The following is a 27,301-nucleotide window of genomic DNA, read 5'->3' on the forward strand; positions in this document are numbered from 1 at the left end:
AGAACCCACATCAGCCCAAGATTCAAGAATCTTGAACTCAAACAGCTTAGAAAAACAGAAATATTAGAATTTTTGAAGAAGAAAAAAACAGGGAAATCACATTAAAACTCCTCTTAATTGAACAGAGGTAAGTGCTTAGTTTTGACCAAAAGATAATTAAGACAGAGTGATTTGTCTTACCATAATTGTACCAGCTTGTACTCACCACAAAGTGACAAAGTCACAAGCAGCTCCACGACTCTGCAATATACAACAACAAACTAAGGCCCAATTTCCTGTTTAAAGAGCAGAAGAAAATCTAAATGTTTAACAAGGGAGATGTTTGAACTGCAGCGTTTCTGCATCACACCTTAAGGAACAATGACTAGATGAGTGGTGAGCTGCTCTGAGCTTCTTTCCAACATCTGATGGTTTTGTATCATTTCTTCATCCCTTACATGGTATTGTAAGACACACACAAACACCCACACAAGGGGTCTCTCTCTCACCTGCAGTATCTGGCAGCGGTCTGAGGTGCAGTCGATGTTCTCACAGGGTTGGTACATGCCCAGTGTCACGCAGTTGAGTAGGATGACCATGATGCTAATCCTCTCGAACCACGTATTAACGGGACTGGGATTAAGGAGCATAGCAGAAATGCACAACCGTACACACATTGTATACGTTTCAATCAAGAATGCAATACTATAAGATATGTACACGCTACCTTAACCCAGACTTGCTAATCAAAGGCAATATAAATGGTTTGACTTTGCAGTGGTAAAATTGTCAAAGTAGCACAGAATCTGCACACAGTTTGCATAATTCAAAGTCTACAGATGTAACCAAACCCTCAAACAGCATAAGAAAACAACTAAATATAACTAGCTTTAGGTGTTGCATAATCTCTGTTGCATAACCACCAATAACTTGCAGTCGGTTTAAAGATGTCTCTCTGTTACCTTACACCTGTGGCGGCTCTGGATCACTTGTTGTTTTATCTAAGCCTCGAATCAGCCCTTCATTACTTTTTCCATGTTAGTCCTCTCTCCTGCATTCTGGGTTGCACCTTTCGTCCTTCCCCATCTTTACATTCACTCAGGAAATTTCCAAACGCTGTTTTTTTGTTGTTGTTTTTTTTTATCTGGGAGGCACCATTTTAAATGTATATATTAGTGGTCGTTAAAAAATAATAAGAACCGCCTACCGTAACACCATGCTATGGTTTGGTATGGGGCTAAACCTGCTAGCATCGAGCTAACGTAGCTAAACTGAACGGCTAAATCGCTCTAATAACATATCAGCTAATTTACTAATTTCTTCCTATTTTCTTCATATTCTTATAATTTATTATACAGAGAATTTAACTTCGTTCCAGAGTGTCATTAACATGACGCTAAAGTCCTCCGTCTCACGTACCACGTTCACTTAGGTCAGGTTCAGGGGTGCGTTTGTTTTAGTTCCCGCATAGCACCAGTGGGTGGTGTTAGAATGTAACAGCGCTGAGTGTGTTAACTGAACGGAGTGTTAAATGTAACTAACATGATTAGCAAATCATCAAAAACTATATTTAATTGTAAATAATAACTTATATATTAGATGTGAAATGTGATTGTTTTTTTAAATATAGGCTCATTTTTAATTTGATTCCAGAAGCACTTTTTAAAATACATTTTGACATGAGCCAAATTTTATGCAGCTCAAACATCTTAAATCTCAAGCTTGCAACACACACACACACACACAAACACACACACACAAAGGCATTGTGTGACTTGGTCAATACCCCTCATGCACAGAACACAGACGAATAGACAAACATGGACCGTTTTGCACTCTGATAGATGCACGGCATGTTCTCCATTAATTGGTGTGTGTCATCATCCCGCCCAAGAAGCTCCTCTCTGCTACCACTTTAGCACCTCTCTCTGGGGTAACCGCAAAATGAGGACTTCAGAAAGGTGTGCAGAGTGAAATATTTTTATTAAGACTCTATTTTTTTTCTTTATGGTGTCTTCCTCCAAGCAACACCTCTTGTTTGATATAAGGGTCTAACCCCCTTTGGGTCACAGTGTTTTTTTCCGTAGCTCCTCTCTCTCAATATCATTTCAATTTTCCCAGCTGTCACCTCGTCCCCCTTTTCCCAACTATCACTGTTTTTTCTCAGCCTTGGTTTATTACCACGTGTGAAAGAGCAAACGGTGGATAATTTCGCTCTTCCAGCAAAATGAAACGCAAACTATTTGGGACACATTATATCCATACAAGCAATGAAAAATCAATCCAATGTGTTTGCACACATGAGGTGTGGTAAATAAAAACAGGCAAATAAAAAGTGTGGAAGCATACTTGTTTGGAACTTAGCTAGACAAACAGAAGACAGGAGACAAGTGACATGTCAGACATGTCAGATAACAGTGCATGCTTTGAACTAAGTCTAAAATACAGTCCCTCTCAGACCAGCAGGTGAAAACATCAATTCCTCCAGGCTCCTTCATTACATGCAAAGCTTTACCTCTCCTTTCCTATGGGCCCCTCACCTTTGACCTATCAAAGTTTACAGTATCAGCAGCATCTGCGCTGCCATGTGAAGTGAATCACAGCTGGTTTGGGTTCTGTTTCCCGGTCATGCTGACCCCAAACATTTCCCTCTGAAGGGAGATAAGGCATCATGCAGCTGACTCACACACAGCTGATGGCTGGTCATGTCACTCCCTAATCACGCTGGGATGACGCTAAAGGAGTCTGACACTGAGAAGGCTTTGAGGAGAAAGGAAATGAGACATTCTGTTATTGAGCTTCAACATTTAATTTGATTGCTCTTTTGGAGGTATTACTATTGGGATACTTACACACATAATGTTTGAGCTTCCACACAGAGAGCATTCCCATGTGACTGCAAGGTTCAGTTCTCATCTTTCTCTCTCTTTAACATCACATTTTCTTTCTCTCTTCCGTCACTCCTGAGCATCTAATCTTCTTAGGATGCGAACAGGGTCTCCTTTCTGTCTTTATTCTTATTTCATCCTTTCCCTCTTCTTTTTTTCTATGTCTCTACCTATTTTTATGCTTGTCCCTCTGCGTCAGTACAGATTTCGTCAGGCACTTGCCCTCCTCTTTCATCCTTTTTTTTTTCCTACTTGGGGATTTCCAACTTTATGAAGCATACTGTCTCCTTTTTTGACAAAACATTTAAGGATCTTCACTTTGTGTTGCTGATTTTCTTTTTGTCCCTATGTCTGCCTTTGTGATGCATTCAAGCAACAAAAAAGGAACCAAGAAGCCAGAGTTTGACCTTATTTTCCATATCTTTAGTACGAAAACGCGTCTTTAGGAAAACAAATTATTCTAATCATCAAAATGGGAAAATGGAGGGCTCCGGTGCAAAAACCAATTTATTACCTGAGTGCATTTCTTATTTATTTTGTCCCCATGAAAATCCTGTCTCCCTGCTTGCTGCAGCATCTAAACATGTCAGAAGTTTTAGAGCGCTTTGTTTTTCTAGATTGTTTGGAAAGTTATTCACCTCCTACCTTTGTAGAGAGCGTTTTCTGTTTTGTTTTTCATTCGTATGCTGGGTTTCTGTCACTAAGTAAGTTTATTTAATAAACCAGTTTGACTGTACGCCTAGTCCTGTTGCTGACTCCTGCCTGTGGTTTTAAAGCTGATATTCCTCATAAGGTGCTAAACAAATAACCATTTGCATGCAGGCTGACATATCTTGCATTTTTTAAACATATATAAACAAATGCACAATTTAGAATCTATGTGCCTGTGAGAGAGATTTATCATTGACATCATTATTAAGAATTAATACACGGATGTACATCTTTGTCTGCTATGTGTAAGGATGACTACTCCATGTAGTAGAAAGAAAAGTTGGGTGAAATGAAATTATTGAAAAAACAAAACCCATTTGTGTGATTGATTTCACTGTAAAATAGTATATTTAAGGACACCAAGACACAACAGGCTGGGCAGGTGTGTATTTACTTGTTAGGAGAATGACTCAGAACTAAATGAGATCTCTGTAATTTACAATGAGGCTTTTTGACAGAGCTTCCCTTCTCAGTGCTCGCGTGTGTATGCATGTTTGTGTGTGCGCGTGTTCCTGTGAAAACCCTCGGGATCAGTTTCATTCAGAGTGAATCAAAATGACATTCCGCTTCTCACTGTGACACTGAAGCCTGTGCCTGTCTCCTCTCCCAGTCACATCAAACCATGACACACACACAGACACACATGCACGCACACAGACACACGCGTATGTGTAGTCCCTGTAAAGATGAAGCAAAACATACAAAAACAAGACACATGTTCTCTTCCATATCTCTTTTTTTGACATCCACTGTTCCATCTACTTAGATGCATTTTTGAATTCACTGTCTTGAAAAAAATCCCAGGTGCCTGAGGAAAGATCAATCAGTACAACTGAGCATTGTCCCGGTCATCCAGTGTTCAAACTGATGCGAAGTGTGTCTGCCCATTGTCCTTGGCATCAGACTGTCCAACTTTTGTTTTGTTAGTTTTTTTTGTAACTGCTGCCGTGCCCCTGCTTCCCTCTCCGTCACTCCATCTGTCTGGGTGCCGTTCCCTGATAAAGTAGTGAGGCAGACTGCCAGGGATCTCCCCATTTACCACACTCTGCTCTCATCCCAGTTTATGCCCCACTTAATTTCCTAGAACCTTGTGGAAAATGTGATCAATGAGTCCATCCATGTGTCAGTCTGGGTGGATTGCATATGGGCTTTCTCAGTCTGACCTTCTTGCTGCTTGGCTGTGTTCCTTCATCTCTATTTGTCTACAACACTTCTAAAACGTCTGCCAACTCTCTTTTTTTGTGCCTTGGTATTTCCTGCTGATTCGTCACAGTGCCAGTTCTTTATATGTGAAGGATGTGTAGTCAGTAGCAGACATACAAATGAGAAAAAAAGGACCTAAAAATCATACACCTCTTAATACTTAATATACTCAACAGGTGTGCAATAACTTAGAGTTTACATAATAATTGCCTGCTACTTCAATCGGTAGAGCATCAGGCTGGGATGCAGAAGTCTCCAGGATCAAATCTCAGCCCCCCACCAGGTGTGTCCTTGAGCAAGACACTTAGCACTACCTTTCCAGGCAACCTCCTGCAGTGGCCCCCATTGGGGAATGGGTTAAATGCAGAGACTGAATTTAATTGTAACATGTATGTAAACATGTATATTGTATGAGCTCAATGATGATTTCTAATTCTAAAATAATAATAATAATAATAATAGTGGCAGAAGGCTATATTGGAGAGTTCAAGATGTTCTTAACAAAGGTTCTCCCTTTGTATACTAGAGAGAGCCAAAAGTTCTTAAGCCAAAAGAATGGAGAACACCGAATAACAAGTAAACCACCACCTTAAAAGCCTCAAGCAAACTGCAGTATATGTCTGTAAGTGCTACTGTGCTTGTCTCAGCAAATGTAACTTTTACTTTGCCAGCCGCAGAAAAAGTTTGCTAAGGAGACTGCTTTACACACTTTCCACTCCTCCCATTCAAAACAGTATTTGAAATTTGAAGGATTATAGTTTTGCATATTTCACTTGCACTAATAATCCGCCTTTGCTCAATAACAATGTTGCACAGAAGTCTTTAAGATAAGGGCTTCCTCAAAATATAGGAGCTTTTGGAGAAGCGTGTGTCAGGCAATTAATAGAATCACTTTCTCCGATGTTGAAGAAGCACACGTTTAGCTTCCAATGCCAAGGAAACAAAATGGTCGGCATTTAAAAACCTTGCTTTTCAAGATGAGTGTGATGTAGTGCAATTAAAGAGGAATCAGTGCAAAATACATAGCATAAAGTTAATATTCCCAGAATGGTGGGGAAAATGAAAAGTAATATAATTTCTCTAAAATGTTGCTAAAGGCAATATGTACACATATATGTGTAATTAAAATCAATTTGTATGTCTGTACTGTGTGTGTTGCATGTATGTCTAAAGGTAGGGTACCTGTTATTAGTATCGCCAGTAGCATTATGAGCGTGTGTGGTTGCCTTCATAGCAAACATCAAACAGTACTCTCCCATTTAATTAAGGCGTTCACTGTAATGTGGAAGACCAAAGCTGACAGCCTTATCTCAGTCACATCATACATCTAAAACAGCTTTTAAATATGTCATATATGTCATATATCATGGGACGATAAAAGAACAGGTTTATTAAAGCAGAACTTAAGTGGTAACCTTTTTCTTTTTTAAATAAAAATGTGATTCCAGCCTACAGTGTGTGTGAAGCCACTATCTGTGATAGTAAAGAACATTATTTATGTGGCTGGACAGAAAACAGTTCTTTTACTACTAATTCCTGTAGCTGTTTAAAATGAATGATAGCCAGTCGGTGCCATTTGGAGTGATTCCCAAAGACAAAGAACTGCTATTATTGTTAATTGCGATTGTACACCACTGTTTTTGGACCAGCGCAAATGTAAATCAATGACATGATGAACGATGATAAGTAGTGGGGTTGTGAAACAGTAAAACATTTAATCAGCTGGCTTTTATTAAATTTTGTCCTTATCAAGTCACGTTTTCTTTTTTATTCAACTACCCATGTCTTCAAAGCGAGATAAATGTTCAGAACATTAAGCGATTTCATTTAATTGTTGTAATATTTAAATTTTGTTACTTTACCTTATCTTACAACGACATGGAAGATTAGCAGTCACAATACACATGCGGAATGATTATGTATAAGCATCACGGCTTCTCTTTCTGCAAGCATACGGTTCAGGGTAAAGGTATATTGCTAGGTCGGCCACATGCCTAGAAATACAGAGACATGCTGTGTTTTGGTTTGTTTTAATATACAACTAGGGTACACAGTCAAGGTAAGTTTAAACTTTATAGCTTGGCAGTCGGCAGAAATAAGCAAACAGGTTCCATATCTGTTACTGTGAACTTGTTGAAGGTACGCTACATTGAAGCATAAGACTGTTTCATGAGGGATACTAAGCTGGTACAGTATGCAGAACTTAAACATACATTCACTCAATTCAAAAAGAGTGGTGCTCCTCTACCTCTTTATTCTCCCAAATGCACTCACTTGAATGAAGTTTTTTCACTTCTTGAAAGTATTTGACTAGAAAATAAGCTAATAGGAAACTAAAATGAAAGCTAATATGAAAACAATATAAAATAGGGGAGTGGACAACTCCCCCTAACATAATTTGATAACTGTTTGCGCTCTCTCGCACTGTGGCAAGTGAAACACATGTGCACTTTCACAGCATTCCATATTATGTGCACAGATGCTGCATACAGGCATATATGATGACGGAGAGATACAGAGACACACTCATACGTAGTGCCAACCACACAGTTTAACATGGCAGGCAGAGACCTGGATCACCTCTCCAGACAAGCCTATGGCCTGTAACCAAGGCAACGGGAGCAGACGGGTTGCCTTCAACCACTGAGACTACACAAACTGTGCGTGTCAACATTCTTATGCATGTGTACGAATGTGTTTATTTGTGTGACGACTGTGTGCATTTTTTTTTATTGTAAGCGATTGTAAGTTTCTTGTGCACAGAATCAGCATTTACATACGGAATATGTTTATATATTTCATCCATATTGGAGCATTTGAAAGCTCATGGCGTGTTTGTGTGTGTGTGTATGTGTGTGTGTGACTTTGCATCTGTCTTTCTTCTCATATCAGCTCAGCACAGCAGGTGCCTTGCTCCAGTACATTGCTGCCGCTAGTGAAGCTGAATGTATTGCAGACACCATGGGAAATATAAGCCAATACTTTCTGTGCTGGTGTATGTGTGAGGGAGAGAGCGATAGAGAAAGAACGACATGAGTCAGTGAGATGGAGAGGAGGAAACTAAAAGACTGGCAGAGGGAGACCAATATAAACTGAGAATATAGAGACAAGTCATGGGTGAAAAAGGATGTTGGTAAAAGAAGCAAGCAAAGAAATTTGAAGAGGGCCATGCATAGGGAGAAAAGAGAAAGGTGGGAAAAGAAGGGAAAGGAGATACAGACTGGAGACTTTGTTGGGTCACTTGATAGAGGCATGTACGCAGTATTCTCACAAGTCATTAGTTTGAATTCGACACCGGGTCAGATTATTGGAAACAGGAGGAAGGACAGAGAAGAAAAAGATATGTGATGACAGGACTATGCTGCTGACATCTGCAGGGGCTAGTCAGACTCTGATGTGACAAGCGACCATCGTCACCAGCTCTCAACCGCCCTGCGGCCATCTGTCTCACTCTCTATCTCTTTCGCTCAGTCCATAATGTGTCCTATGTCTTGTCACAAGTAAAATCCTTGCATTTGCAAATAAAGAGTCAGGCATCATGACAATCATGTGTGCTTCCAGATTCTCCAGATTTGAACGCAGTATTTTACAGCAACTAGACTGGTCACATGTGGTGATGCCATCTGCTCTGTGATCTCTCCACCAACTTTTCACCTTCTTACAGTCACTATGACAGGAAGTGAATGTCAGAGGAGCAGCTTTGGTCACTGCCTGCCCCTCCCTAGTATATAGAGATCAGAAGTATATTTTTTCTTTATCGCCGTTAGCGTTCATTGAAAAGACAACAAAAGGCCTATACAGCCTGTAAATTAGCACCTCGCAATAATTGATACAGATTCCAACAAGGCCTATCACTTATTCAACTTACTGCAACTTTTCTGCAGATTTGACCCATGTGGTGTTACTTTCTAATTCAGTTTCTTAGACAATTCCCTGATGGGTTTGCACCGCATGCAGCATTGTACAGCCATACAAATATAATAATCGATTAACAAACACATCTCTGCCACCTGGAAAATGTATGAAACATGGGGACAAATCACGGTCTATTGCTGGCGCTGAAAGAATTACATTGAGTTAAGTTGAATAAGCATGATAAGTGGTAATGGTAGTGTGATATAAATCACTAAATTATGTTTGCATGACAAACCTCTTGGAACATAGTGCCTTTGATTTTTGAATCAATTATAGAAAACCTTTCCAATTTTCTAATAAAGGCCCAATACATTGCAACATAGAGAGCAGAGAAAGTCTTTTTCAAAGCTGCTGGAAAATCAGCTATTTTAGGCAACAGCCACTTAAAAAAAAGTCAACAATAGCCTGGACGGACTAGCATACTATGCAAACAGAAACCGATAGCCAGTAAGTTCACAGTCATGTACAGTGACTGGTCGAACAATTTATCTGGGAGCTGCAGGTGCTTATTTTAAGAGGACAGATTGCAAACATTATTCATACTTTTCAAAACTGACAAACCTGCAATGTTGAAGATACATATTTGCCATCTGTTCAACATGTTCAATTGTGATAACAGCACTAGTTAAAAAAAGGTCGTCTAATCGTTCTTTCAGCGTGAAAAGCTGTGCATATGGTTTCATAATCTGTGCTCTTAGTTTAGAAAACTGTGATTAATTTACTAGTGCTTTCAGCAACTGTAATCATGCAGTATGGCAGGATGAACGCAGATAACTAGAAATATTAAAATATATAGTGATCGAGCTAACTGTGTAATTTGCCACATGTGATGAAAGAAAAGTCTATATTTTTTATTGATAGAAGATTAAAGAAATGTTTGATAATTCAGTGGGAGAATGCCTGTGACACATGAACAGTATACATAGGCTTTCCTTTGAGTACACAAACAACACCATCATTGCTCTCTCTGAACTGACAGAGGGGAGTGAGGATAACAGAGATCAGACGAAGGAGATGGGGATGAAGAGGATCTGTTTGAGAAGGGAACTGTAAGCCCTCATCTCTCTCATCTGTTCATCCATATTTCAACAGGGGTCTAATGGGCTGACATGATCCCTTGTTACCAACAGAGGGAGAAATAGAACTGAGGGGCTCGGTATAAGAAGGAAATGATGGAAGGGCTTGGTTAAAGCAGCGATTAAGGCACAATTCCGGTGTGATCTGAGTTTCATTCAAGTTGGATCCCAGAGTAACGTTATTCGAGACAGTGGAATACATTTAAGAGAAGTTTTGCCATAATTCTTGAGTTAAAATTCCAATTCAAGCATAATCTTTATTCAATAGCCAAATTCCAAAATAGATTGTAAACATAACTATTCATATATATATAAAAGATTTCCCTCATTTATACACAAGCTCCACTGCCTACTCTTCACACCACAGGGTTACGGCCTGAACTTTTAGATTTTCTCTTCTCTCTCTGTCTGTCTTTTATTTCTGCCAATCGATTTCCTCGTGATTGGCTAGGCTCCCTGAGTGTGCGCTTCTAATTGCAGGCATGGCGAGTGGATCCCTGAGCTTCACAGGTGTTTCATGAAAGGAGAACAAACAAGCCGAGAGTAGCACGGTAGATGAATGAGGCGACACAGAGTGGGAGTGAGTGTGAAAGTGAGTGAGACAGAGGGCGAGAGACACTAAGAACAGAAAGAATTATTAATAGGCTGTGATCCAGTTATTTGAGATGGTAATTTTCCAGCAGAAAGGTGCAGGTCTTTCTGTCTTTCTTTCTGTCTCTCATGCAATTTCCCTATTTATTGTTCTCTATTCTGTATTCTATACTCGTAGGGGTGAAACATAAACAGATTCTCTTGATCTCAAGTGAGTTTTGTGTAATTCCATCGATTTCCATCTCTAACACAACATTACATGGATTCTAACTCCATTTTTACACTTTCTTGTCCTGATGCTAAAAAGTAAAAATATAACTGCTCACTCAACTGATGAATGCTATCACGAAAAAATACAAACGAAATGTACATTTCAAAAATAAATGGCTACTAATACTGCTACTGTTCGCTTTGCAAGATTAAAGTTTAATTCTATCAGGGTGAAATAAAAAACAACCTGTCTCCTAAAATGTTCACTACCATAACAGACCTCACCCTGCCCTTGATCATATCTTCATATCTTTCCTCAATGTGATGTGAAATGAGACAGGTGATAAAGGGCGCTCATAGTTAATTTGAGCATGTATTTTACTTTTCTTATATAGACACAAACATAAGACTTATGTTTTAGTTGGATAGAGATCGTCCACTCAGCTGCTGCTCATAAGAGCCCCTCTCCCTGCCCCAAAACACCAAAGTAATCAGTTCCACCAAGTATGAGAAAAAATTCATGCTGGGTCAGGAAGAGTAACTGACAGCTCACATGATTGACTGACTGATCCCCCCTTGTCTGCTAGATGCATGTGAAAATATAAAGTTAACTCTAACTTTGGCAATGCAGAGGTGAGTTTCTACATGTTTTTGAGAAGAAATGATGCATATTCATGCCTGTGTGGAAGTTTGTGAGAAGACACAGCCACCATGAAAAGTGAGGCTGACAGAGGAAAGATTTTATGTACAAACGAACACATGTTTAGGTGGAAGGAGATTCACTGACATTGTGTAGCACCTCGCCCCAAACTGTCAAACTTGTCCAAAATCCTCAAACAGCTGTTTAAAGCTGTGAGATGTTCTCATAATGTAGAAAAATCCATCATACAGTGGTTTCAAACCAAAATTTGAATTTCACCTATAGAAACACACACACACAAACTTTCTCTGCCCTTGTTATTTCTTTGACCTTGTATTTCTGCCAGCCCAGCCCATTCTCATTCTCATTATTATGTGAAAGTTAAAGCTCACAGGTAAACGTGCATTATCTAGGCTATGTAAGACACAAAAATGATTTGCTTGGGTCTGTAATTGTTTTGTCAAACTTTTCATTAAATAAAATTACTTTCTTGATTCTAAGACTGCAAACCTGAATCTTATTAAAAATAAACCAATTCTTTGTTTGTTCCCTTGGGTCCAAAATGTTATTTCTTATTTTCTTCTTCTTTCAATACACAATGATTTGTTCTGTTGAAAGCAGGTACTTGCCCGCAAACACACACACACACAAATTCCTCATCACTGCTATCACCATAAACCAGAATTTTCTATTACATTTTTCTCCGTTGGTTCACTTCAGAAAATTCTGATTGATTCTGTTGCAGTGAGTGCAGGGCCAGTGGTTAGCTTGCAGGGTGCGCTGAACCTGCAAGTTCACGTCCCACTAAACGGTTTTGCCCTGACTTGCCTTTGTTATTTGTTTGCAAGTTAACTTTGTTGGGAACATTTTATTTGGTGAAGGGCTCAGAGGGTGAACTACCATACTCACTCTCTCTACTTCGCTCCACTCTCAGTCCTTCATTTTTTTTTTTTTTTGTCCTTATCAGACTACTACAATATTAATTCACATGTGCTGCAAAAGTGAAATGAAGCAGAAGAAGGAACTCAATAATGCATAGCACCCCATTCTGAAGCACTACCTTCAGGTGAAGCTTGTATAAATTTAGGACACTGAAATTAAGAGCAAGCTTGATTAGCTAAAGGAAGTCTGAGTTTACTTTTTAACTGGCCAAGAAAGTTTTAGCCTGGTGCAGTTGGTTGGAATAAGTTTGCCTTTATCTGCAGTGTGTGCGAATGTTTAGACTGGTGGTAAGTCCCTTGTAGGCATGTCAGCACAGCAGGAGAGCCAATGTTCCTGTCTTTATAAATTACTACCTGACACACACACACACACACACACACACACACACACACACACACACACACACACACACACACGCACGCTCACAGATACACACACTTGCCTGCACAAACATATTCAGACCTCTGTTAAACTACTGCACAAAACGCACACGGCTCCACTTTTATTCAAACACACACGTCTCTCCAACAGCATCTCCCTCTTTACATTTGTAGTAACTCACATTTTCATCACACGCACACACACATGCATAGGAGGAACAGGAAGCTTGTAATTTGTCCCCATATCGTCTCTCTGCCCTTCTTCTTACTCATGCTTGGTTAGGTCAGAGTGGGCACTAAGCAGCAGAGAAAGCAGAATGATGAGCCTCAACCAGAGGCTGCTAGCATTACCCAGCCAAACCTATAGTGCATTAGACAGCATGACGTTACATGGCATATTATATTTATTGTACCTGAATCTGTTCATTGTCTTCTCTGTGGGGCCACATAACAACATTGTTGAACCAAAAGACCCAAAAAGCATGTTTAACCGTTGTTTAGTTTGCATTATTCATTTGCTTAGCTTAACAAATGCACTGGCTCAGTGCAATTTCTTGCAACGTTCATGAAGCTTTCAAACATTTTCACAGTTTTATTTATACTCATTATACTCATTAATATTCCGTATAATGTTACCTGATTTTAACGAGCCTAATAATCAAGCTACTTGTAAAGTAGCTTGATTAATAGTAGCAGTTGATTTCCACAGAATCCTGACTGAAACAAAATTAGCACATGTTAAACATAATAATATGGTACAGCAACTATAAATTGGCAAAAATGTATAAATTGGCAAATTGTCAGCAAGTATTTAGAATAGGTTTTTAAAAAAATGGAGATGTATGTAAGATACAGTAACCTCCCATGTCTCAGCCATCAAGGTGCCCTTGGACAGGGCAGTGGTGTTGTTGAGCAGTTATCTGTACCAGGCTCTCCAGGGTGAGTATGCAGCTTTGTAAATTAGAAAGAAAACCACTATAAAGAATATTTTGAAGTTGCAAAATCAAGGAAAAAGGCTGCACCAAGATGAAGCTCCACTAGGATGTCTTTCCCCTTCTCCCATCATTGTATCTGTGTGATTAGCAGCAATTTTGACCATGGTATTGCTTTATCGTTCTTTTTCTCCCTCCCTCTCTAAGGGACTTTCATCCTTCAGTGGCTGTTGTAGGGCTAAATCCTCCCTTGAGGTGATGTCAGACTTTATGAGGGGACAGCAGAGAGACAAGCTGTGTGTGTGTCTGTGTGTGTGTCAGTATCTACGAATGTCTCAACCGCAATTCAAAATTTTGAAAAGCAATAATTAGTATTTCAGGTTTTGCATGATATGGAGAAATGGCAAAGCTAAGAGGTATAGTCCCGCTCTTAATTGGATTAAAGCTACATTTGCAAAAAGATATGAACCTTTAAAAAATAGTGAGCAGCACCTTCAAGCCACTAAAAAAAAAAATAAAAATAGCAATGTAATGCTGATACATTGGCGCGATGGTTAACTACGGCATAACCAAGGTCAGTCATTGCAGCTTAACTGGTTCCATTGATATTAATAGGCACTGGCAGGGACTGCACCCTGTGGGATCACATCTCTGCAGGTTGGCAAGCTCAGGTATGGGCAAGCACAATATGCACTAGCGCACACACACACACACACACATGCGCGGGCGTGCCAACACACACATAGATATGCACACACCGCACACAGCAGGACAGACACAATCTCAATAGAAGGCATACAAACACACCCCTTCATATGCACTCATGTGAACATACACACATGCAAAAGTGAGGAGATGCAAGAGTAGCAACAGTAGATTGATTTTATGACATTTTAGAAACAAACCAAAGATCTCTTTTGTCCTATTTGACTAGATCGTCACAGTATTTTTTTTCCAGCTTGCTGTCAATGAATTGATGTGCTTGTGCCACTGATCCCCCACTGCAGCGCTCTTCAGAAAAAAAGGACTTGTGTTTACTGTATGTAACATAAAAACTAATCAAACAGAATTGACTTTTCTAATTTAAGGCAGACTCTCATACACTGACAAGACAAGTGTTTAAATACCCTGGTATCCACAAAATATTTCAACTTTTACGTAACAGCAGCCAATTGCACATAGTACATACTGTACTACATTTACGTGATCGATAATGAACTGCTGTTTGTTCATGTTGATGCTGAGTGCCATACACTATATTACCCCAGTTTATACATCAATAAAACTTCAGTCATACTAACAACCTTTCTGAGACGCATCTTAAAATGCCTTCATGTTACATTATGGTCATCAGTGGAAAGGTAGGACACTACACTCACCCAGTACAGTGTCCCAAACTACAAGGACATCTGCTCATTGATTTGCTGACTTAGTGACACTCTGGCTTTGTCCTTTTTTCTGTTATGCTCTTACTTTGCCTTACAGGTAGCTGAACTAACTCCATTAGAGGAAAAGAGGATAAAGTGACAAAACCGGCCATGTGATGAGGAGAGGGAGAGAGAGATGAGGTCCCTATTAATAACACGTGGAGAGGATGCAAATTTAGTTCACTAAATCTGTTATTGTTGTTCGGGATATTTTGGTTTCATTTATTTATTATGTTTAAAATTAGAGAAATATGACGCCACCTGTGTGTGGATAGTGGAAAATTTATGTAAAGGCACACACACAAAATAAAAGCATCGGACTCAATCCAAATACTATCAGATCAAGTAGACTACACCTAAAGGTCATCTGGCTTACACTGTGATTGGATCCCAGCCACGTGTAAATGCAATTTGTACAGTGGCCGCATTCTTAGGAAGGAAATAGGTTCGACAGGGTGAACGATCTCTCAGCAGCACCACGGTTTCTCAGCAACACCATAGCTGCCACACACAATTAAAAGGGTTTGACCTTTGACTTAGTTTGTTTGCTCCCTCTGAAAATACAGGCCTATACATAGATTGTGATGATTGTCTTTTCGGCTTATCCTGTGAGTTCAGGGTCACCCCAGCGGATCATTGTCCACATGTTAATTCGACACAGTTTTTACACCAGATGCCCTTCCTGAGGCAACCCTCCCCAACTGCTACCTGGCTTGGACTGGCACTGCACAGCTGGGGATGGAACAGGGCTTTTGGGGGTTCAGTGTCTCGCCCAGAGACACTTTGACACATAGCTGGGATCGGGGATCGAGCCACTGACCCTGTGGTCCGTGGACCACTGCCTTACCAACGGGGCTACAGCCACCCCGTCCTATACATAAATTGTAATGCAGACCAAATTCAGATGAATACAGAATGACACAGAGAAGACACGCAAAGGCTGGTGATTGGAAGGGATAAGTCACATAAGACATTCAGGTTCAGATCAGAAATCAAAACTCTATGTAAACAGGGTGATAATGTGAAATGGTTAATTTGGATTGAAGAAAACTGGAGTTGATGTGAAGAGCAGACCAATTTAGATAAGAGAATCCCTGCAAGCAGCATTGAAATTGTAAACCCTAACTCAAAACAGAGAAAGATGTACTGTGAAAGATTATGAAAATACAAATTAATATCAAGTTCTGCACACACGCTGACACAGATATTAAATAGGAAAGCCAACAACCAGAGACTGGTTTAACAGGTGCTCATACACTGGTACTTGATTCGGGAGAATACAAAGAACTGTAGTAATACAGCATTGACTGCTAGGTAATGGATGTCACATATGTTAGGTAAGTTCGAGATGTCTGTATGGTGTTATGTTTGTCCCATAATAATAAAAATATGTGCTACATAATGTCAGATATGTGTGAGATAAACAGCCAGTTAAATGTTAATTGTAACATACAGAGAGGAAAAAGTCATGAAATAGGGTGAGGAGCATAAGTGAGAGGAGACATTAAGTGAAACCGATAGAGTCAAAACAAATGTGTTGTGATAACATCATTTAAACAGTGCTTGGCTCTCTCAGGACCCTGGCTGCCTTTGCACTCCCGCTCACACTTGTTTGACTGGGAAAATGGCCAAAAGGACACACCCTCCCTCTCTCAACCCCCCCAGCCACCCACCAAGAGACTAAATTGGACAGAATTGTCCTGTCAAGACTCATTTGCAAGAGGAATGGCACTCTGGGCATTTCTTGAAGACAGCAAGTTTGTTGGGTAAGTTCTGATGAATCATCTCATTTCAGCATCTTTAGGTTGAGATGATAATGTATGTATTCAGAAAGTCAAAGACAATTTGTGCGTATGTCCCAATGATGGGAAAACGAAAAGTAATGTTTGGAGGGATGTACTGTAACAAGCTGTGTGCATGTCTCTGCACGGAAAGCACACATAGCTACAGAGTCACCCGCTGAACCAAACTGCGACGACAAAAAAATTGATTTTTCGCTTTTTGCATAACCAAGTCATGTTAGAGGCCCGGAACAGGGAATCAGCATGCATGTCTTCATATTAAAAAAATATCTTATAATAGTCTCAGTCCTAGGGAGTTCACTCTGCTTAGTCCGAACTTGGCCTGGGCAGGGAATAAAACAAGCCATGTCTTTAGTGGCCGCACACATGGAGTCTATCACACTGTATCATCCGTTGTTATTGCAACCACAGATGTAGTTTATTATGGCCAATAAAAGTTGAGTAGGCCATTATCATCAACGCAGTAGCTCATTATTATTCATCAGTAACAGCAATAAATATTAATAGTACCATGTTTACACAGAAAAAACAGCTTGCTCAAGTCATGGGCTGATTTTTAAAATAACCACTTGGTTAAAGCAACAATGTACAAATTAAGCTGGCGTTATCACGAGCCCACTCTGCTCCACCCAGCCCCCACTCTGCTCCACGTTGCCACATTTCCAACCTCAGCCCTGTGCTGAGCAAGTGATTTTTACCAAATGGGTGCAAAAGTTCACATTTTTCCAGCAATTTCCTCAAAAGCTCTTTTCCTTTTTCCACTCTCCGAGAGGCACATTTTACATACGTACACTGCCACATCTCCTCATTGAGCCTTCTGCTCGCCCCCTTTGTTGTGTCACTCCTCTATACATCATTGTGTCATTTCTTTGTTTCAGTCTTTGCTTCCCTTCCCGTTCCTTTTCCTCCCGCCTACTGCATTGAAGACTTTGTCCCTCTCTGAGCTGATATCACTTGAATGTCTTGTAGTTATGTCAGTGACTCAGACGCTGATTCAGTTACATGACAGTCTGTAGAGTTTCAGAAAAAACATACCAACTCAGCTACTTGGGGAGAACATCAAAAGCTGTAGAGGTTTGTGTGTGTGTGTGCGTGTGTGTTTGTACGTTTAAATCGGGTCTTTAATGACCGAAACCCCAAGGCTCATTTGAACTGAAGATATCAGCAGTCTAATGTCCAAACATCTGCGTGGTTTCACACACACACACACACACATGAACTGAGCTTTTATCATTGGCCCTAGGACGGGTTTTAGCTTTTGCCCTGACAATTAACACCCAAACACCCATCCACCTACCCACCCACCCACGCGCACACACACACACACACACACACACACACACACACACACACACACAGAGTCAGGGGAAAAACACTGGAGAAGGATTTAGGCTGAGTATGATCCATGTGTGTGCAACATGTATCTGACAACCAGGATTAGGTGTATATATACTAGTCTGAGGAAAGTGAGCGTGAGTTGTGTGTGTTGTGTGACACAAAGCGGGGCCATTTCAGCAGGTCCCAAGCGATCACTAACTCTTTCCTCTCTTTCTCACCTCTTTTTTTCTCGGACACACCCTCTTATCCACAGTCACATCCTCTTTCACTCAGTGTCACCCCTCCTCTCCTTCTTTCCATCTTCTCCCAGTTTCTGTCCTCATACCAGAACATTTGGCTTGAAATTTGAAGATGGTGTGAACAGGTAAATTTTTAAATGCTCAAAGTTTTTAATATGGTGAATGTCATTTCCGTTAGCTTCTAGACATTTTTCACTGTTAATTAATTGCGGCATAGTCTTGTCAAACACACTTTAGTCTTATTTTGGTGAGAGAGAGAGAGTCCTGCTCTCAAAGCTTTTAAGATTCTGAGCAGTAATGAGGATTCTACCGGGAGAACAAATTCCTCCTTAATGAACATACATAAACATCGAATCAACAATACAAAAAACTTGAACTGAGGCAAATGAAGTAACACGTGGCTTTGGCATGAGGAGAGTGTTGGAGAAGGGTCAGGTAGTAAAGGCTGTGATGTACATCTGTATAAACACAGAACAGTTAGCCTTTTGGGAAGAGGTCTTCCTGTAAAGTTGAAATAACTAACTTTACTGCAGTACAGCAAACAGTATTAATAAATTATTGTTTCCTGTTACGTCCTCCTCATATTAAGGAGATGTTGACAATTAATGTAACTGGCAGGTCACTAATCTGGCAATACAACATCCAGTTTGACCACAGCATTATCAGGCTTTGATTTTAATGCCTGACACTCACAGCAACAGTGTAAACTAATAGCAAAATAAAAAAACACGTCGTCCCACAGAGTCAAATTTCACCACTTTTTAAGTCCTTTGGTGACCTACTGTACGTACAGTGACAGAGATGTGGGGACTTTTCACTTTATATACTACATCGTTGCTTTAGGCATCAAATACTGAAATGCCAGTGTTTCCACTGGACTTGACCAAGAGCCCTGTGTGTCTATTACATGAATTTTAAAGGGGGACCCTTGGCATTAACACGTTAGACCAAAGGGCTGAACGAAGCAGCACTTTTTGACACCGTGGGAATGAGGAGGACCTGAAATATTACTTCATATTCAACAGGATTTGTTTTGCTTGTAAACAACAGCACAATTTTTTACAATCTGACTATAAACTGAATTCCTGTTGTTGCCTAAACCTCACTTCACTCTGAAGTCAAACCTGATGTGAAGCGATAGTCCTCGTGCGCCTTGTACATCCACCCCCCCTCCTTGCAATTCATTTCCTGTTACTAAATTTAGCTCTTTATTTGTTCAACAAAACAGGTGCCTCAGAACCTAATCATCCACCGTTTCTTCTAAAAACGTAATGACGTTAGATGCACAGAAACCTCATTTTTAGGAGACAGAGTGCGTAGTTGACTCATCAAGCCACTCCAGCCAACTCACGCTGCAATCTTTATCAGTCAAAATTGTCTCTTTACTTCCGTCTTTGCTTTGTCATAAGTCGTACAGCCGAGTAGAAAGAGGGCTTTGTGTCTTGAATGAGTTATTTTGGGGGCACTGATGTTTTGAGGCTTTGAAGAGCAGCCTCGTCCACAGTCTTTGGTACTTGATCTTGTGTGTAAAGTGTCTCTGTTGTTTTTCTGTTCTTTCTGCGTTCAGCTCATTTATAGCTCCATTTAGTCCCTCTTCCTGTTACTAGAACCTTGTGTCTTTTTTTGTCCAGATCTCAGTGTTACTCTTCCCTCCCTCCCACTCGCTGTCTCTCTCCCTTTCACTGTGGAAGAGGTCTGAAGTTGCAGTCACCAGAGCAATTAGAGACTTCATGTTCCTCCTCACTGTCAAGGGAAGGCAAGGATACACACATACACATGACGCATGCACACACACCACCCATCCTCTGTCGTCCTCTCTCCTGACAGGCACTGGGCAAAAGTTCACTCTGCCTTTGTGCTAACTATCTGCCTTTCTCCTCTACTCCCTTCTCCTCACACTGTCTCCTTCTCACACTCTGCCTTTTCAAGAAAAGTGCTAACTAGCAATCTTCTTCTTCTTCCCCTTCTCTCATTGCCCGCCTCTCCGAGGGCTATCATCCTTCTGTTTCTTCCCCATCTTTTCTCTTTCTCTTTTATCTGTCTTTCAGAGGCAAGTTACAAGCCTGTCCTTCACTCAGCGTCTTGCTTTTGTGTGTGTCAGTAACTCTATGTCCATTTCTGTATATCTGCACAGTAATTACCCCTTCTCATCTACCAGCTCCATCTTTTTTCTCCCCTCCTTTTTTTTTTTAATTTTACAATTTCCTGCTCATCATGTAGTCTTTTTCCATATTTTTTGCACCTGGACTGCTCACTTGGCCAACTTTGACATATTATATAATATAGATTTAAACCAGTGCTAATGTGATGTGTTACATACACTGCATAAAAAAAAAATCCCCTAAAATCAATAGTGCATAACTTCATTTAGCATCTTCAGTGCCTCTATTTCCATTCTGAATTAAAGAGGAAAGAAAATTAAGTCCAACAGAAATTTAAAATAAGCTTTTTCACCATGTCTTATTAGTTTAAAATGGTGGGCTTACAGAAACAACTCATCCTATTTTACCTACCATGTTGCCATGTTCTGGGGGGGCCTTAAATAACGAAACTACTCTGACCCCCGCTTGATTTTGAGCCTCCTACTTTTATCTTCACAGACAGCTTGAATTGCATGCGTTAAATCGCAAATCTAATCATGCTTTTCAAAAGTAAACTAATCGTTGGCATCATAACATAATGGAGTTTTTAATAATAAATAGCAGTAATTCTTCAAATAGAATTAGTGCTATGTAGTGTATGTATGAAACCAATTGGCATAAACTATTCTGTGTATTCTCTACCCTAAGTCAGTAGTTTTTTGGTGTCTCTTAGTTTTCTCAATTTAAAGAGTTAGTTCTTCATTTAACATAAAACACCAAAGACTATCTGCTGGAGCTACTTTATAGCTAAATGAGCTCAAAGGAAGAAGAACTGTAGCTTCCTTTTTCAGTAGTAGTTCAATGCATCTGGGCTGGGGGGCAGACGATGAATAGATCACTATCCTTTTTATTTTTATTATTATTGAGAAAAGTAACAATTTAATATACACTAATACACTTATATGCAACACTTTTGAGTAAGAATTACTAAAATAATTGAATTAGTGTATACCAGGGTAATGTGCTTAGTAAACTTTCTCAGGTAATCTGATAAGGATTGCTATTTACATTTACAGTGTATACCACAGCCATAGGGGTCTTTTAGAGAAGTGGATGCCATTCATGTGAACTAGGGTCAGGACACATGAGATAACACATGACAACCAAGGGAAGGTGAATGATGTACTGGAGTTTTGTGTGGGCTGAATGCCAATTATTCACTGAGGCTCTATTGAACAAAGCTGTTACGTTTGACCATCTAAAAGATGCTGTGAGGTTTCCACAATTTTCCCCCAACCATGTACGGATGCTGGGGATTCATCTGAGTTTGGTATAAATTTAACCCATGAATTCACAATGTGACGCTCGTGCCTCATACTGCCAGTTCACAAAGACTTTACTCAAAGGCACTAAAAGGGCATGTGATCCGTTGGTCTCCTTGATATTGTAATGAGTTTTTTTGGTCTACTAATGTGCTCATAAGTATTCATTATGGAAGGGGAGACCTCAAAGCTCGCACAGCAATGGTTCATGCTGAAACATACTGATGATCAATCAAAGAGCAGAACATCCATAAACATCCCTTGTGACTCACACTGTCCTCGCACTTCCTCCAAACCCACTAAATTGGACTGGATCTGTTCCCGGAGCTCATAATAGACGCTTGTTCTCCTTTTCACATTTTTATAAAACATTATGTTGTTTAAAATAATGTATTAAGAGCGCGGTTGTTTAGTCACCTAAAGTTTATAATACCATCATTCCATCCAGAACAGTCTGCAAGAGTTAGGCCCTTTAAAAAGTACATTTCTACAAATGTTGGTTTGAGGCATTTCTTTCTCTCCAAAGTCTTTAGGATTAATCTCCCTTTATTAGTAATTAAGAACACGTGTATGTACGTGTATGTACGTGTGTGTCTTATGTGTTTAAGCATGCAACTAGAGTTTGCATTGGTCTCGGGCAAAACATAGAAATATGTATTTGGAAAACATTAAATGTATTCTGCAAAACAGGTACAGGCCATGAGCTGTCACATTTGATTTATTAATAATTTTGTCTGCTGGCAGTTTAGGTTCCCAGTGTAACAAGACAAGAATATTTGGGGTAGAATAATTATTGCTTTTCTTATCTGTGGTTGTCTTCACAGCTGCCTCTGGTAATAACCAAACAATTCCTGTGCTAACTAATAACATGTAAGGATTTGTTGCCTTTGTTCAAATCCCTCTGTTTCAAGGACGATGCCACATAAAGCTGCCTTTCTGTTCTGAAAGAGTAAATGAAGTGAAATACAAGTCAGAGTGCTTATTACATATTTTATTGTAAGACCTGATCTATCTTTAACTCGAGGCTAAGTACTAGCCTGTGACTAATTTATTTCCTTATTAGTGAAGCATAGTTTTAACCGGTTAACAATATTCACTTTCTGCATTTTCGTATGTCCCGTCCACATGTTTGCAAACACAAACATGCACAAAATCCAGTATGTGCACCCGAATACACCCAAACGCCTTGCTCTCTGTATGCCATTTATTCAGAGCACAAACCAGTAGGAGACATTTAAAATCAGCAGCAGTAAGGCTTTAGAGAGACTGATCAGAGTGAGAAGGTTCAAGGATAAAATGCCCAAACAGCACAATAAAAGATTAAGAGGAAACAGGAAAGGTCATTTGAGAAAAACAAAATTGTTGTTCTCCCACCAGAGGCCCTGCTACTGCATTTTTCCACTATCACATGACATAATAACCTATAACAACAATCACAATTTCTGTTTTTACTGAGGAATTTATTTTTTTTTTAAACTGGAACTTGCAATGTTCTCTTCCTAACTTGACCAGGCAGCTATTCAGTCACTGGCATCTCATTGCTGTGCTCACAGTAACCTCTTCATTAACGTGCCTTTAATTTTCTGTATTTGAACATTTCAAATATGTTCGGAAGAGTTTTGGGAAGGTCAGAAGCAAGGAATAGACTCACTGCAGTGCAGAATGACTCATACAATTTATATAGCACTTTGTGGATAATAGATGAGAAATAACAAACTACAAAGCACTCACTTGGATAAAATATACCCTGCAGTTAGCGGTGATGGAGCCATTAAATGACTTATTAAATTCTCTCAAGAGTCCCAGTTTGTGTAAAGCAATACATCTGATTTTAGCCGACACAAAAATGAACAAGTTCAAAATAAGGCAGCATGAATCTGATGGTGACGGCTGGAAAACAAAAAGAGAAAAATGTATTTGTTGATTCGTACGTGCATGCAAGCAAGCATGTGTTTGTGTATGATTGTGAGTATCCGTGTGTGCTTTTCAGTTTGTGCACCTCTGACATTTATCTTTGCGGTTTATCCAAAAGCAATCTGCCCTGCTGTTGCCGGGTTCAGACAAATAGGCACTGCTGTCTAAAGTGCTGCAATATATAGCATAAGGCATAACACTGTGTCCAAGCAATAGGTGGACAATGTCAGCCCACCATCTGATTGTAATTCTCTTCAAAGAATATAACACCACACTAATCCATAACCCAATTATGGCTGCAATTCAAGAATAGTGTCTACATAATCCATAATCTAACAGCAGTGGACTGTGATAACGCACACATACAAACTGAAATTGGATTGATACAAGAATATGGGCAAAAAATAAATGAACTGTAAAACATTGTGCTTCAACTGAATTGCTGTTAAATAAGGGGCAATAAAGTTATACGTGTAAGTAGGGGATTGCTAGGGTTGTTAACAATGCTAAGGGAAGAATAAATACATACACACCAACACTTACTGGGGCCTAAATAGCACATTTAGCAAATATAAATAGTCACTGAGCTAAGCCACAGATGGAGCAGTTTTTAACTTACTATATCCATGAACTGCAAATTGTTGTGAGATTGTTCACAAATACACCGAATGTCACTGAAGGCGTGAACTGAGCTGCCGCATAATGAAAAAAAGTTGTGCTAAACCCACATTAAATAATATCAGTATTCAGAGATTCTTGGAAAATCATTGCATTAGCTACATGAAAGTGTGGTATTAGTTAGAGTACAAGAAAACAGAATAAACATAATTGAGATGACGGAATAATATAATATATTATAATATAATGGCTTTAACTTTAACATTTAAAATTGTGTCTGCAATTGCTAAATGCAGAAAAGAAAATGCTTAGTGCAATCCAACTACTGTAAAATAATAATGCACATAAAAGAGGTCACACAGAGTGTGAGGCTGGTACTACACTACTCATAAAGTCACTAAAAGCTCTTCACTTTGTTTCTTCTCTTCACCTCTTATTTCCTCTTCCTTGTGCAGACTCTATAGCCATCAATGGAGTTTAGACTAGACCAGAGGGAGAACACAGACGGAGGAGGGGAAAGACAAAGTGAGAAAGAATGGTGAGAGGGTGGGAATCAGAATTGGTACTTGTATTAACAATAGCACTGGGATTTTATTTTGAAAGCATAAGCATTAGTATAGTAATAACTTAACAGAGGTTTGACTCATTAATGTTTGCACCTCGTTTAAAAAGGGGACTTTCCCTAGAATAAAAGGTTAAGACATAAATGAAGATTAAGACATAAATGGAAATTTAGGATGAGACATCTTAGGGGGAAGGGGGGATGCATGCAAGAAGAAAAATGAATCTGTGAATGTGAAGAAAATAGAAAGCAAGAAAAAAAAGACATGATGAAATGACAGAAAACAAACAGGGGAACAAGCACAAGATAAAAGAAAGACACAAAGACGCAGAGTGTCGCTGTGAATTATAGGCAGGCGTTTGATGTTCTTTAATAAAACATCTGTCAAAACAAGTGGAAAAAGCATTCAGCATCTACACACACAAGCATCCATCAAGTGGCACACCTCACAGCAAGTGTCATTGCAAAAGAAAAGACATAAATCTATCCTGTAGCCCCAAAGCAACTTTTCCAACTACAACCACAGAAAGCGGGAAGGCGAGAAGCAAAAGTTAAGAGAACGAAAAACAATAAGAAAACTACTGAGAGAGAGGGTAAAAAGGTAAGAAACAGAAGGCAATGTGTCCCAGGTGTGTGTTCCTTTCTCAGCAATAGTTAAGACTAGGGTACGGCAATGCCTCAGCCATCCGTCACCATGGAGATAACAAGCTGTCAGGACCCGGAGAGAATCATGGGCCACAGAGGCCGGTCACTCTGCTTGAACACCTCAGCAGCCAATCAGAGAGGAAGAGGAGACAATGAGATAATTTGAAGAGAAGGATCCTTACCTACATCAAGCTGAACTGGGGGGTGGGGGTGGGGGGGGGGGGTGGGGGGGGGTGGGGTGGGGGGGGGCACAGCATTGACAGAGGGAGAAGAGGATGACTAGAGTGGTGGAAAACACGTGAGGGCGAACAGACAGTGGTAATTTTAGCAAAAAGCAGGAAGACAGAGGGGAGGAAGAAAGGAAACACAGTCAAGTGCAGGCAATACTAATGATGTTTGGATGGGGAAAGAAAGAGGACAGTGCCGAGAGCCATACATCAATCACTGTTTTGCTTCTAAACAACTCACACACACAGTGAAATGTTGTATACGGCAAGTAATTACCCAGCACTTCCACTTTCTGCTATCCACTAGGCAAAACCACCATTAAATATCTGGAACAAGCAGAAACTAGTAACCGTAGAAGCACCAAGCAAGAAACAACACGGAGCAGACCACACTGATGTTAAAAGAAGAGGTCAGTGTTCTCTTCTACTGTGTTTAATATTCTGTACCTTCAACTAAGTCAGTAAACTGTTGCTGCTCTACCACTGTTGACAGGTCAAGTTACAGTGAACGTAGTTCGTGTAAGTGATCTGACATGTTCTACATTTTAATTTCTAGAACAAAACGTTATTGACGGCTAATCTCCCCAATATAATTAAGACACAATTTGAATTACCCTCGTTTCATTCCATTCTGTGCAATGACCAGGTGAAGCCTGTCTGAGGAGTCGCTGTAGTCCAGTAGGGGAGCGCGTAGGGAAATGAGGAACTGAGCTGAGGAAGGACTTCAAAACAACTCCAATCACTGACATTCAGATTCTTCAAAATGATAAAATTTCACATTGAGAAGATGAAAGAGCCACTGAGAACAACCACATATCCTTGAAGAGCCCAGTTAAGACTGGATATCCCGCCGCCTGACTGTCAGTCTCTGGACGCACAGGACTGTATGCTTAGATTTGTGTCTTTTAGCCAGCTATAATGAATCCATCAAAGGTGATTTAGACTGTATTGGGACACACATCTGATCTGCTATGAGTCTCAAAAGAATTGCAATAACAGCTGCCACAGTATCTTCTTCTTCCACTTAAGCTGAATAAAATGTCTAAATAGAACAATTGAAGGCATGTCATGGGATAGAATACAGACGTTCTGTACTTATGCTTGTAAGTGCATTTGTGCCAATACAGATTTTGGAACATAGCGCCAGGAGAGAGCAGTGAAGAGGTGGAAAAGGGAGGAAGAGTAGGAAGCAGAGCAGTGACAGAGAGGAAGAAATGAAGAGAGGGAGAGATTGAGAATTGAGAAAATGAAATCATAGGGGACTTGGCACTTGACTAAACTTGCTGTAGGAAAGTAGTTGGCCAATTAAAAGTAACATTACATTGCAAACATGACATGAAATATCTGTGTTGATATTAGTGGGAATGCGAATGTTGTGGGAAGAACAACAAAAGTTTGGAACTCGTCTGTGCTGTATGATGTGTACACAGCAGAGAGAGGGAGAGGCAGAAGAAGTCTGTGGGGTGCAATATAGTGAGGTGCTCCAGGTGCTCTGCTGCAGGCAAGCGTGGGAGAGCATCGTGTGTGTGCGTGTGTTTGTGTGTGTGCGTGTGTGTAGGTGTGAAAGTGTGCGTGTCACTAAAGGCTTTTCGCAGCTACTGAGTGGTGGACAAAACTGTTGACCTGAAAAGAGATCGGAAAACAACCAACACAACATGA

General features: G+C 40.0%; 1 protein-coding gene across 7 annotated transcripts in view; it reads right to left on the reverse strand.

Moving 5' to 3' along the window:
• LOC137099670 (voltage-dependent T-type calcium channel subunit alpha-1I-like) overlaps nucleotides 1-27,301 on the reverse strand; it is a 130,421-nt gene that overhangs the window by 63,946 nt on the left and 39,174 nt on the right. For all 7 annotated transcript variants that reach the window (XM_067476807.1, XM_067476803.1, XM_067476805.1 and 4 more), the window contains exon 3: nucleotides 489-600. In XM_067476807.1, the coding sequence (XP_067332908.1) occupies nucleotides 489-600 (112 nt within the window). The remainder of the gene's footprint in view (nucleotides 1-488; nucleotides 601-27,301) is intronic.

Source organism: Channa argus, chromosome 15, assembly GCF_033026475.1.
Source record: "Channa argus isolate prfri chromosome 15, Channa argus male v1.0, whole genome shotgun sequence".
Taxonomy (NCBI): domain Eukaryota; kingdom Metazoa; phylum Chordata; class Actinopteri; order Anabantiformes; family Channidae; genus Channa; species Channa argus.